This window comes from Glycine soja, chromosome 10, assembly GCF_004193775.1.
Source record: "Glycine soja cultivar W05 chromosome 10, ASM419377v2, whole genome shotgun sequence".
Lineage (NCBI taxonomy): Eukaryota > Viridiplantae > Streptophyta > Magnoliopsida > Fabales > Fabaceae > Glycine > Glycine soja.
Window position 1 is genome coordinate 39,801,483 of NC_041011.1, and position 13,437 is coordinate 39,814,919.

The 13,437-nt window shown below is 33.0% G+C and overlaps 1 protein-coding gene across 4 annotated transcripts; it reads left to right on the top strand.

Moving 5' to 3' along the window:
• Nucleotides 1-1,108: 1,108 nt before the first annotated feature.
• LOC114371222 lies at nt 1,109-10,523 on the top strand. Of its 4 annotated transcripts, none has more exons than XM_028328668.1 (20): nt 1,109-1,131; nt 2,133-2,270; nt 2,943-3,017; nt 3,144-3,259; nt 3,443-3,557; nt 4,168-4,296; nt 4,483-4,530; nt 4,959-5,161; nt 5,292-5,488; nt 5,714-5,997; nt 6,098-6,244; nt 6,498-6,905; nt 7,010-7,159; nt 7,669-7,753; nt 7,854-7,981; nt 8,113-8,304; nt 8,382-8,516; nt 8,831-8,971; nt 9,544-9,750; nt 10,050-10,523. In XM_028328668.1, the coding sequence occupies exons 1-20, from the start codon at nt 1,129-1,131 to the stop codon at nt 10,146-10,148; spliced, it is 3,000 nt and encodes a 999-aa protein (XP_028184469.1). In that variant the 5' UTR covers nt 1,109-1,128; the 3' UTR covers nt 10,149-10,523. The 4 variants fall into 4 exon arrangements, with proteins under 4 accessions (XP_028184469.1, XP_028184470.1, XP_028184472.1 ...); XM_028328669.1 differs by having other exon boundaries at nt 7,857-7,981; XM_028328671.1 differs by lacking the exon at nt 1,109-1,131 and adding an exon at nt 1,238-1,573.
• Nucleotides 10,524-13,437: the final 2,914 nt, after the last annotated feature.

Sequence of the window (13,437 nt, forward strand, 5' to 3'; positions counted from 1 at the left end):
CTAACCCTAGGAGTAAGTCTGTTCCAGTCAATGACTTATAGTTTCGGTAACTTTTTTTTTTTTTACAAATCCACAAATTTAATGATTCAATCCATTAATGTAATATTTTAATTTTATTTATTATTCTTCATAATTTTTAGAGTATTTTAATATTTTTTAGATTAATCCATTCCATCATTAATGAAACTCCGTTGGATTCGGATTTGTTAGGAAGAATATTTTTCTTCTTCATAGATTTGATAGAAAGAATATACAAACTAATCCAACTAAAATCAAAATATTTTAATTCAATTAAATGACGGATTTAGCCAAATCTCATCCAATTTGGTCCGTGTACACTCCTAAAACTAACGAAATAAATGAATAGTCCATGTGCATCGTAGTGCGGTCTGTGGATGCCATCGCCATTTTCCAAAATAAGTCAAAAGAGTTTTGTGTTTGCCATCGTGGCTGGTTGTAATAAAAAAAAAAGACACATTGCATTTAGAGACCATTGGACGGAGAGGGAAAAAAATAAAATAAAATTGAATTCAGATAAAAATTTAAAATTAAAATAAAATATAAAATATATGAGTTTCATATTATTTCAGTGTTTATTTTTTTTCTAATTTTTATGCTTTTTTCACGCAAACAAACACACCCTTATACAATTACATCAGGGGTACGGTATTGCTCTCGTTTGGCCCTTTTCGGTTTCTATATTATTTATTTCCATGATCGTATTGAAATCAAAATTGCCCCTTGAAGTCCCCACATTTCAATTCATGTGGGCAGAACATTTTCCAAGCTCCAACATGTGCACTGATTTTTTATATATACCCATAGATCCGTTGTCTGGTATCACCATTACTCGGATTTATTTTCTAATCTTTATAACGAAATGATTAAAAGTAACACGATCTTTTTAATTACCTTCAATAAAATTGTTATTTTTTACTTAACGAATAAAAAATTTGTTAGCATTTGACCATTTGTGATAATTATTAATTACAGATATTTCATTGAGTCTTAATGTTAAATTTTAGTACTATAATTACACCGCATTGATTAGGATTTGTTTTCATAATTATAGATATTCAATAACTTTGCGCGTGTTGTCCACTTACCACGGCACTAACATTCCCAGAAATGGTGAGTTCAAAATAAAGTTTCATCATTCAAACTTTCATTATTCACAGGCAGTACTGATTTTTTTTTGTTTGTAACATCAGTTTCCACAAGCGTGAAGTTGGAGTTTTTTCAATTTTTTTCCAACAACGATCAAAATTTCAGTTTTGTAATGTTATGTGTCTTGCAAGTTCTGACACGGTTTGAAACCGCAGTGGCATAGGTACACTTTTTACAGCAAAAGAAAAGAAAAAAAGAAAAAAGGAAAATGAATTTGTGTTCCACCTGACACAATCACGTGATCTCCCACACCCAACATAGTCTCACCTTGTCTCGAGTTTTGACTCACGCGCCATCTTTGTTTTGTTTTTGTATTCTCTTTCCCTGTTCTGTTCTGTTCCTTTTTTTGCTGCTATTCGCTGTCGTTGATTGTTACTATTCACACACTTGCCCTCACTCACTCTGTGTAAGGCTCCGTTCACCTTTCCCTCCCAGATTTTCTTCCATAGGGGCTAGGTATTGTTCTTGTCTTTCTTCTCTTTCACTTTTTTTTTTTGTTTTCGGTATTCTCTAGAATTATTAGTGTTTGTTTGTCACCTTTGATTCTGGTTGTTAATTGTTATCACTAGGAAAAAATTTGGTGTGGTTGGTCTCTTTCTTTACAGTGTGTGGTTGATTCTGCTTTGTTTATTCCTTTCTTGGTGGTTTGGTTTTCTCTTGTTTGTGTTTTTCATTTTGAAATTTGAAAAGCTGGACATGTTTTTATTGTAGCTGTTTATTCTGTGAATGTTTTCGTTTTCGGTTTCAATGTGCTTCCATTTTGGCTTTCGGATGTTACTGAGTCTGTCCTTTGGATCCTGGCTTTGTTGTTGCATTCTTATTTGTCTTTGTTTGACTTTCTTTTTTGGTTGACTAATTAGGGCTTTTTGGTTTTTTGCTGGTTGATTTCGAGTTTCTTTGTTGGATATTTTGGCTTGGTTTGTTCTAAATTTGACTACATTTTGGTTTCGTTTTTGGAATTGCAGGAAATGGGTGTCATCTCTCGGAAGATCTTCCCAGCATGTGGGAACATGTGTGTTTGCTGTCCTGCTTTGAGGTCAAGATCACGCCAGCCGGTCAAACGATACAGAAAACTGCTTGCTGATATTTTCCCCAAGTCCCCTGTACGTGTCTTGTCTCCCTTTTTCATTGAAAATTGAAATAGTTTTTTTTTTATTTTTAAATCAGCATGAAAATGGAAATATTAACCTCATTCAACTCTTTTGTTTACCACCATTGCAGCTGTTTTAGCTAATGAATCTTTTTTTCTCCAGTATGACCTCTTAGAAAAAAAATTTGTTGTGGAAATCTAGCATTTGTAGTGCCATAATGCCATTATTTGGACATTGGAAGGAGAAAAATAATTTCCTTTTTCTGAAGAGAAAAAAGGGAAACTTCTTGTTACTTCTGTGCATTGCTATGGGTTTATTGTTTGGTCAAAACTTATATACAGTTCCTTAGGTTCTTTTGGTGCTTTTCTGCAATTAGAATTGAAGTTTCACCGCCATAATCTACGTAATAAACTTCTGCATTAAAGTCAACATAAATTACTCAGTTGAAACTCCAATTTTGATTGAAGAAAAGCAACTAAGGAACTGTATCTAAGTTTCATCCTTATTGTTTTCAGTTATCCCTTGTTCTCAATGGAAAGAAAAATTCTGATTCTCGTAAACCGAGCAAGCTTGTTGGTGAATCAATATACTTGATTATATGGCTATATCTTTTCACTTTACACTCATTTGTACATGAAGTAGAACCCCATGCCCAGTTTTCATGTTTTAATTTATTCTTCTCAGGACGAGCCTCCAAGTGAAAGAAAGATTATCAAATTATGTGAATATGCTGCAAAAAACCCTTTCCGGATTCCAAAGGTATTTTATTATTTTATTTTGTTTCTGTATTGTTAGTTTCTTTTTTAGACAAAGAAGAGGAAATCAGATATGCTTGAATTAGTTGGATCCGTTGTTGAAGTTCACTATTTCCGCCCTTTCTGATAGATAGCAAAATATCTTGAAGAAAGGTGCTACAAAGAACTCAGATCTGAGCACATCAAACTGGTCAATATTATAGCGGAATCCTTCAACAAGTTGCTTTCCATTTGTAAGGTGCAGATGTAAGTTTCTCTTGATTAATTAGCATATGTTTCCATGTTCTGTTGGTGGTGCACTGATATCAAACAATTGATATGTTTTGGATTCTTTCCATTATTTCATTATGATTATGATATTGATCTCCACTGGCTAGTTTTTATGTGATTTATCTTCTAAGTTTTTTATCTACCTCTTACATATTCCAGAGCGTATTTTGCTGTTGATGTGCTTAATGTAATTTTGGAGCTCTTGAGCTATTCTAAGGATGAGACCATTCAGACACTTGGTTGCCAGTGCTTATCAAGGTTCATCTACTGTCAGGTGAATTATACAATCCAGAAACCCTAAGATATCTAGTGGCTGCTTGCATTTGTGGCTTATGCATGATTGTAATTGAGTTAAATCAATGTTCTCTTGGATTTTTGTACTTGGGAACAGAAAAAAACTGCACACAATGTCTGTATACAACCAAAATTGAGTGTATATAATAGTATTCTAGTAATTTTCAAAACAGAGTTATTTGATAATTGTTAAGATGTCCCACATAAGTTAGTAATATGGTTGGAATACTCCTAATAAGACTTAGTCAGTCCTGTTCCCTTGAGCTAATTTTTAGGATTTAGTTGAGCTCAACCCCCATTTCTAATATGGTATCTAAACCTATTCAGTCTTAATGTTGGGTGCTCTAGATGTCCAATCTTGGGTGGGGGGGGGGGGGGTGTATTAAGATGTCACTTGAGCTAGCTTTTGCAAGTGAGTTAGGCCTGGTCTGTTTTTAATGATAACTATAGGTCCTTCCTTGGGTATTACATTCAGTCTTTCAAAAATGATTAATTGATTGGTTTTTCTCCTACTACTTTCTTTGAACTTATAAATCAGCTGATGTCAATTTGCCATGCATATTCATTCTATTGACACAATGAAAAAACAGGTGGATGCTACTTATACTCATAGCATTGAAAAGTTGGTGCGGAAAGTATGCATGCTATCACAGGAACATGGTGAAGCACGTGAAAAGCGCTGCTTGAGGGCATCAAGCTTGCAATGCCTTTCAGCAATGGTAATCGGTGCCTCATTTTGATGTCCTTTTTGCTTATGATGTTTTACATTTAAGTTCATAGAGTTCTGATTGCTTTCCAATGTTTATTTTCACGTAAAATTTCATGGTTGCAGTGAGTTTTACTGTCGTTTCAGAGTCTTTTAGGAGTTAGGGCATTGCTTATTTGACTTCTTTTTTTCTTGGCAGGTTTGGTTTATGGCTGAATTTTCACACATTTTTGTAGATTTTGATGAGGTATGTTATAAAATTAAAGATGCTCCCCATTGAAATCATTGTAGCCTTTAATTCAAGCTTCCTTACATCTACAATTGTAAATGGTTCCCCGACTTTGAATCATTATTGTTGGACTTGACATATCTCTGATAATACTGAGGTGAAAATATGATGGAATAATATTTTAGATGGAAAATATATCTGGGACTTTAAATCATCCAAGGTTTTGTGATGCTTTCAGTTTCATGTCTAATAAGTAATAACCTATTTGTCATGAAAGTTTGGTGTTTGCACTAATGGGAAAGTAGGAATTAAACCCAACAAGCCTGTAGCTACAATTATACTGTATTTTCTTTGATCAATAAATGCTTTAAAAATTTGCATAGTGAATTTGGTTGCCCTATTCTGTCTGATATCATCACTAATTTGTTAATTCATTCAAAATGTAGATTGTACATTCCGCTTTAGATAACTTTGATTGGAGTAGACAAAATGAAGAAGCTGATGCCAGGGAAGAGGCACATCATAATTGGGTGGATGAGGTTATCCGGTGTGAAGGTCGGGGTGGTTCAGTTATTGGTAATGACAATCGCTCTAGTTGCTTGATCATCCAGCCACGACCTGAAGTAAAGGATCCTTCCCTTTTAACCAGGTATATGTTATTCAAGAGTTTATAAAACAGTGTAGGCCATTTATTAGCTGCTGTATTTGTGTAATCAGTCTGTTGCATTGCTTTTAATCACCATTTGGCCCCCCTTTTAATTTATTTTTTATTATTATAGAGAAGAAATTGAAAATCCAGAAATATGGGCTCAGATATGTATTCAAAGAATGGTTGAATTAGCCAAGGAAAGCACAACTATGCGTCGTGTGCTGGATCCAATGTTTGTCTACTTTGACTCTAGACAACATTGGGCTCCTCAGAAAGGGTTAGCAATGATAGTTTTATCAAGGATGGCCTACTTCATGGAGAACTCAGGTATTATTCTCTCTTACCACTTTTGGCTCAATTACTTTTCAGAAATAAATCATCCAGTGGATGTATTGTCAAATTTCATGTTTTACCTTTAATGATGTGGATTTGATGATTTTGAAAATTTTAACAGCCATGACCTATGGACAATACTATACTAGGGTATTTTGTGAAATCTTCAATTCGTGTTCCATAATCATGTTTTTCTTTCTTCTTGCCTTTTCTGTACAGGAAATCAGCGCTTAATTCTAGCTTCTGTGATACATCATCTGGACCACAAAAATGTCATGAATGATCCTCAACTTAAGACCTGTGTTGTTCAGGTTGCCACATCTTTAGCTATGCAAATAAGATCAGGGAGTGGCTTGGCAGAGATTGTTTTTGTTGGTGTCCTTTGCAGACATCTTAGGAAAAGCCTTCAAGCCTCCAGTGAATTTGTTGGAGAGCAAGAGTTGAACTTAAATATCTCACTTCAAAATTCCATTGACGACTGCTTACAAGAAATTGCCAATGGGGTAGGCTCACGAATGCAGCCCTTGCCCTCAGAATACTATTAATTGGATCATTGCATTTGATCAGCTACTAAACTACTTTTTCCCTTTGTTGGTTGTCTAGGTAATTGATGCCCAGCCACTTTTTGACTTGATGGCGATAACCCTAGAAAATATTCCATCTGGTGTTGTTGGTAGAGCAACCATTGGATCTCTGATCATCCTTGCTCGTGCACTCACTTTAGCATTAAGCCGCCTACATTCACAGCAGGTGAGAGGAGCTTGTTGAGTGTTTAAAGCAAAATGTTCCCTGCAAGCTGGAATATCTAGTAACATAGTTTACAAAATATGATTATATTATCATCTATACTAAAAGTTTTACATGTTAGGGAGGATGAGGAGAGGCATTGTCTTGAACATAACTTTGAAATGTGAACAGATGAACCTTTTTTCCATTTGCTTCTTTTGGGAATATTGGAATACCGAATGCATCCATTTGATCAATTTTTTATGCTTTCATGTAGGGATTTCCTGAAGCTCTTCTAGTGCAACTCCTAAAAGTAATGTTGCATTTAGATGTGGAGGCTCGTGTTGGAGCACACCTTATATTTTCCATTCTTCTTTTTCCAAGTTCCTTCCATACACATGAAATTTCCTCTCTGCGGTCCAGATATCTAGGTCAACACAACAAAAGGCATTCTCATGCTGCATCTGTGTCTGCATCTGCTTCAATTACAGCTTTACTTGAAAAGCTCCGCAGAAACAGAGATAGCACCAAGGCAGAAAATCATGGGAATATTGTTCATGATCAAGAAAGGGATATTGTGGCAGAAGATTGGAACCAGGGCTGTGGCTTAAAGAATTCCCCTAACTTTTACAAATTCACTTCTATCATTGATAGGGCTACAGGATCACCAAGTTTGACTGACACAGTAAGTAATTGAATTGATTTCAGTCAATATATGTTTTGTTAATTGTAGTTATTCTTACTAAAATGTGAGTATTTACTAAGTTTTGATATTGAATGTGCTCTCAGGAACCATATGTTATGAAACTAACTGAAGATCAAATGGCCCAGCTGCTTTCTGCCTTTTGGATTCAAGCCAATCTTCCTGATAATTTACCTTCAAATATTGAAGCTATGGCTCATTCATTCATTTTGACACTAATTGTCTTACGCATGAAGGTAGTACTTCATATGTATTTGTATTACTTCCTGTCTTTGTCATTTTTGTATCCCAGTAGTTTTATCCTTATTGTATTTCTGCTTCTGGATATATCATGTATGGTAAATTGAGTGTTTGTAATTTTGTATATTGAGCTCCCAGTAAAAGTTAATCTTCAATATAGAGAAACAGCAGTTTAGTGACATTGAGATTTACTGTATTATCAGTGACTTTGACTTTGTCAAACAATTTTGTCATAAGCAAGTTAGGAAACTATACAAATTTATTGAACTTGTCATCTTAAATTATTTTCTCTTCAAATTTAGTCAGGTTCCATTTGTCTTATATTCACACTGGCTGATTACCCTTACCTTATAGATGAATATCTATGCATTTACTCTCAGCAACTAATGGATTCTCATTTTCATAGTAAACTGAATATAATGACAATCTTGACTGCACTTTGGTTATATATACTTCTATAATAATTATAGTGATTGTTACAAATTCCCAAAATTCAATGTTGCAGAACCTGAAAGACAGAGATAACCTGGTTATCCGCTTCTTCCAGCTTCCTCTGTCTCTCTGGACTATGTTGTTGGACCAAAGTAATGGTATGGCATATACATTATCTTTATGTGGACTGTTCAATTTCAAAGTAATTATAATTTTTAAGGGAAAAATGGATGTAAAATTGTTGTACTCATTTTTTAGCAGGAATAATGCCCCCTGCTTGCCAGAGGTCTGTCTATGTATTGTCTGCTGGCATGTTGGCGTTTGCCTGCAAAATATATCAGATTCATGATCTGAATGATGTGTTTGCGTCATTGCCAATGTCTGATGTGAGTAAACTGATTTGGTTCTGTTAGAGGAGTTCTGCACTGATTTTGATGGTATAAAATGACATGTTTTTTATGCATAATGTAAAGTATATATTTTGATTCTTGACAACTGCATACTTTCATTTAATCAGGTTGATCCATTCTTGAGTGTCAGTGATGATTATCATGTATATGCTAAGATCCATGTGGATGTGAGAGAATATGGTACTGCTGCTGATAATCAGTTAGCATGTTCAATGTTGTCAGAGTTACAGAACAAAATACGGGAATGTCAATCGATCATAAGGGATGCTTTGGTTCATAATTTAGCTAACGTCACTGAGGTATTACATTATATGCGGGGATATTTTGTTCATAATCCCCCACTCTCTCACTTTCTGGTGTTTTCCTGTTTCTTAAGCTGGATGCAGATGAACTGGCTATGCTATTGTCAGAGAAATTCAAGCCTGATGAAGAGTTTGTGTTCGGTCCACAGTCAATGCTTGATCAGAATCAAATAATTTTTCATTCCCAGGAGTCACTGTCATTTGATGGGGTATGTCATCTCTTAAAAATGCTATTGTTATTTCTAAGTGGGTGATTGGTGGCAGGAGATTCATTCCCTACATGAAGTTGTTGTCCTTTCTATTTTAAGTATGTGTGTGCATATAAAACAGTTTGATTTGTCTGCTGAGACATTGTAATTGGGTATCTCACAAATGTCACTGGCCATGTCTTGATATCATGGGTTTGATTGCTTGCCTCTTACCAGGGCTGCAGACTGCAAGCGTCCTTGGCTTGCATTTTTTTTTTTGTGGAGGGGAAATGAAGATGACACAATCAGTTTTTTTTTTCCCCATGATTATGCAGGATTTTCCCTCAAATTCAGCAGGTGGTGAAGATGACACAATCAGTGAAGCATCTGTCTCTGACCTTTCTCGATTTATTCCAAAGATGCCAATATCCCCTTCCGCACCTCAAGTTATCAGCATTGGACAACTTATGGAATCGGTAAATTCTCTGTCTTGCATGTTTGTATGATAAGGCATTTTTGTGTAATCCTGCCTTTCTTCCCAATTTCGATGAAAGGGAAGAGAGGCATGCATTTTGAATTAAAAAGACAAATTTATCATTGATGGTATCATATAATGTATGCATATTTATTTAAGGGTGTTTGTATCATTTTACAAATACAACTTTTTCTTTCCTCTCATTTTCTATCGCATCAAATAAGGGGGAAATTTTTCTTTCCTTTCACTTTCATTTCTTCTACTTTCCCTTATGGTTACCAAACATAATGATGAAAAAAAATCTATTAATTTTTCATGGTGAAGCAACAAAAAGTTGCGTCTACTTTTTCATGGTTTCACCATGATTTTGTAGGGTAGAATCAATTATGTGTTATCCAAAAACACTAATAGTGTAGGTTTGGGATGAGGCGAGTTTAAGTGAAATGCTTGAAGCTAATTTTCCCTAGTCTTTCTTTCATGCCTATTTTTTGAAGCAAATGCAAAATTCGTATGCCTCATTGTTACTCACAATTACTGTTCCTACAAGCTCAACAGCCTATTCAATGTTTGTAGGCATTAGAGGTAGCTGGTCAAGTGGCTGGAACAGCTATCTCCACCTCGCCCCTTCCATACAACGCCATGGCTAGTCAGTGTGAATCACTCGGGACATGTGCAAGGAAGAAGCTTTCAAATTGGCTGGCCTTTGAGAATCATTACAGCCAAGCACCTGATAAATCGTTTCTGGCAATTGCTGATATTAGGAACTCAGCACTTGAGAAGGTTTGATGATGCCCATATTTGTTATCATTCCAATTATTTTAGAAACGGAGAATGCTAACTAGTGTGCCCTAAAGGAATCAAAAGTGATTTTTATTATTATTATTATTGAGAAGTGTCACAGTACACTCCCATAATTTCCATTGCAATCCTATACAATTTTCGATAAAAACTTTCTATTTATTCACATCCTAAGGACACTAATTAGCAAAGTTCTTTAGAAATTATTGAGGTCAATTCTAAAACAAATCCTATTCTTTAAATGCAATGCTAATATTATTATATTTAAACTATCTTTGTAGGTAGCAAATGGTGTTGGGCATGCCCAGCTGCCAAGGGACCCAATGAAGCTGCCTCCGGCAAGCCCTTTTGACAATTTCCTCAAGGCTGCTGGATGTTAGATTAGATGGTTTCATGCTTACATCTTTCTGTTATGTATAGTTTCTAATGTTAAATGTTCTTCCAGACATGAGTTTCTGGGGTCTGTATCAAGTCCTTGTAAAGGACAAGTAGGTAATTCCAGCCAGTACTTTGACTTCAGTGATATATATAATTGTAGAACAACAATTTCTCTACTGAACTGTTCAATACTTTATGGTATACAGAGCCTGGAACTGTTTAGGGTGGGGGCCAGTGCTGCATGCATGCCCTACATACTGTTTTGGAGTCAATTGTACGGGCAATTTGCTATTTTGTGTAAATCCTGTGTATAATGGCACTGCCACACTCTGGTGACGCAATGTATGCATAAGGGGGTTTAAGATCAGGTTCACTTTGGAAGTAGAGTTCTATTTTTTTCTTTTTTATAATCAAAATTTATAGTTAAACATAATTTTTAAACAATTTTCAATTTGGATTATTAAAAAAAGGTTTAAATATTTTTTTTTTATCCTTGTACTTTTATTTTTCATTTTTGTTCCTCCAATTTCTTTTTTTATTTTGGTTCTTATAAAATGTTTTGTTTTTCGTTCTTGCAACGATTTAGATGACATTTTGAATGGTAAAATTGTTTATAACAGTGAAAAAATACTATCCAAAATGTTTCAAGAACAAAAAATAAAATATATTTTATAAGAATTGAAAGGAAAAAAAAATTATAATAATGAAAATGAAAAATAAATAAATTATAGGGATAAAAATGTATTTAATCCTTTTTAAAACTATATATCTTTTGAAATTTGACATTGACTTAGTTCTTTAAAGGTTAATTATTCTGTCTTTTTATTCTGGTGTATGAAAAAGTTAATTTATTCTGATGGTCTCTTACCTTTATTTTATGATGCAATTTGATCCTTTTTAAAAAGTGCAAAATGGTCTTAACTAATTTTTTTATAGTATATATTTATTTTTGGTGTAATGTCTTTTTTAGTTTTATTTTGGATAAAGATGCTATTAAAAAATTACTTAAGGGATCATTTTGCACCTTTTGAAAAATAAAAGATCAAATTGCAGCCTAAAATAAAGATAAGGGACTATTTTATATCTTTCAAAAAAGCAATTATCAAATTACATAGTAAAATAAAGATAAGCGACGATATGAATAATTTAGCCTTTAAAATTATCAAGTTTTTTTGTTATTATTTTGGCCCTACATATAGACTTGTATAGTGATATTTTAGATATTTGAAAAACTATTTTGGTGGTGATTAAGTTTTTGATGGAATATTGTGCAAATTGAAAGGATTAAACTGAGTTTTCTCTGGAATTCTTTGTAGTTGTTTCTTAACTGGATAGAACCTCAAATCACGGTCAAAGAATGACCTTTCCCTAGTAAATGAATTGTAATTGAGCTAACAAAAAATAGTAAAATAAATCAAGGTGTTGGAGGAGCCTCGACTTCTTTTTTTCTGAGTTGGAGGAGCCTCGTCTACTCACAACTAGTTTTGTCGTAGGAATTATCTTTTTGCAGTCACCAAGTATTGCTACCAGAGCCCAGAAAAATGTTGTCTTGTTTTAGAGGACAATCTATTTCTATCTATAGATTTTGGAGGAAAAAATAGGGGAAAAAAGAGTTGTCTTTTTTTAGATTTTGTGTTTAACTTGTATACTTTATTTTTATCATATCACTACTTATGTTTAATGTTTTTTTTATATATTAAGTATTTTTTTGTTTAATATGATATTGGTATAAAGTAAATCTCGTTGGAAGTAATGATTAATTTTTATCTAACACCATGAACACATATAAGATAGATATTTATTTCTCAACACGATTTATTTCATATTCAAGAGTCAAACAGAATTTGAATATTAGATCATTTGCTTAAAGAATACAAGCTATTATCACTTATAGTGTTCTTGGCTTTTTTTATTATTATTATTATGAGTGCTTATGTTTAATGGTTTAAAACTATTTCTATTCAAATTAATTTTATCTAACTTTTTTAAAGTAGGCTGACCTTAAATGTTGACTCAAGCAGTGTGTAACTAATTAGTGTTAAAAGTCAATAGGAGCACATATAACCTATATTTTTTATTTTGGCAAAATTGTAAATTTGGTTTCCAAATTTGTTTCCAATTTCGATTTTGGTCCCCTTTAAAATTATTGACGAATTTTGTCCTCCTATTTTATCCAATCTCGCAATTTCGGTCCCCCAGTCCAGAATTGGACATTCACTGCTATAAAGGAATGTTAACTGCCACATGTCACGTTCTTATTAGATGATGACTATCACATGTCATGTTCTGATTGACCTATGACAACAAAAATGCATTTCATCTTCCATGAAGTTGACATCCAATCATAACATGACACGTGACAGTCATCATCCAAAGAACGTGACATGTGATAGTCAACATTTCTTTGTAGAAGTCAATGTCCAATTCTGGACTGGGGGGGACAAAATTTGTTATTAATTTTAAAGGGGGACCAAAATCGAAATTGAAGATAAATTGGGAGACCAGAAATATAATTATCATACAATGGTAGGTTTAGATATTGTTGTTTGCATATTTAACATTTCATTTGTTAATAAACATTTGAAAGGTATATCAATGTTTTATCGAATAAAGTTTTTTCTCTTAAAAAAATGGCCCTACATAGAAACTAAATTATTTTTTCGATTTGTCATGTTATATCATTCCGTTCATGGAATTATTGATTCCATATCCGATATCGGATAAAAGCCAAAACAACAATGGATGAGAAAGTTGTGATTCCAAGAGAGAGATCTCGGATAAGTAATTATAAAATGATATATATATATATATATATATATATATATATATATATATATATATATATATATATATATATATTTATTTATTTTTGTTTTTACAATTTTTTATTTTAGTCACGGTAAGATGTATTTATTTTATTTTTTATCCTTAAAACATTTTAAATAATGCTATGAACGGTTAAAAATAGTATTTTGAATCATGAAAATAACCGATGACACTTAAAAGATGAAAAAAATATAATTTTTTTCATGGACAAAAATTAAAAAAAAAACATTAAATTACACGGACGAAAAAATATTTAAACCTTATAAAATACTATTTCCTCTAATTATTAACTATGAGTGATGTGAAAACATCCAAATTTAAAAATATTATGCAACATTATCAATAAAAATCATAAATAATTAAAAAAAATTTATAACTGCAACTAATAAAAAAAATTAAATATTTCATAAGAATTCTAAAATACTTTATAAAAAATATCATCAATTCCTTTTTAACTATGTCTTG

What these genes read in the sequence shown, in the direction of transcription:
- LOC114371222 (XM_028328668.1), top strand. An exon ending in TAATTGTCTTACGCATGAAG is followed by an intron (nt 7,160 to 7,668) that starts GTAGTACTTCAT and finishes TCAATGTTGCAG; the next exon opens with AACCTGAAAGACAGAGATAA. An exon ending in AGTCACTGTCATTTGATGGG is followed by an intron (nt 8,517 to 8,830) that starts GTATGTCATCTC and finishes ATGATTATGCAG; the next exon opens with GATTTTCCCTCAAATTCAGC.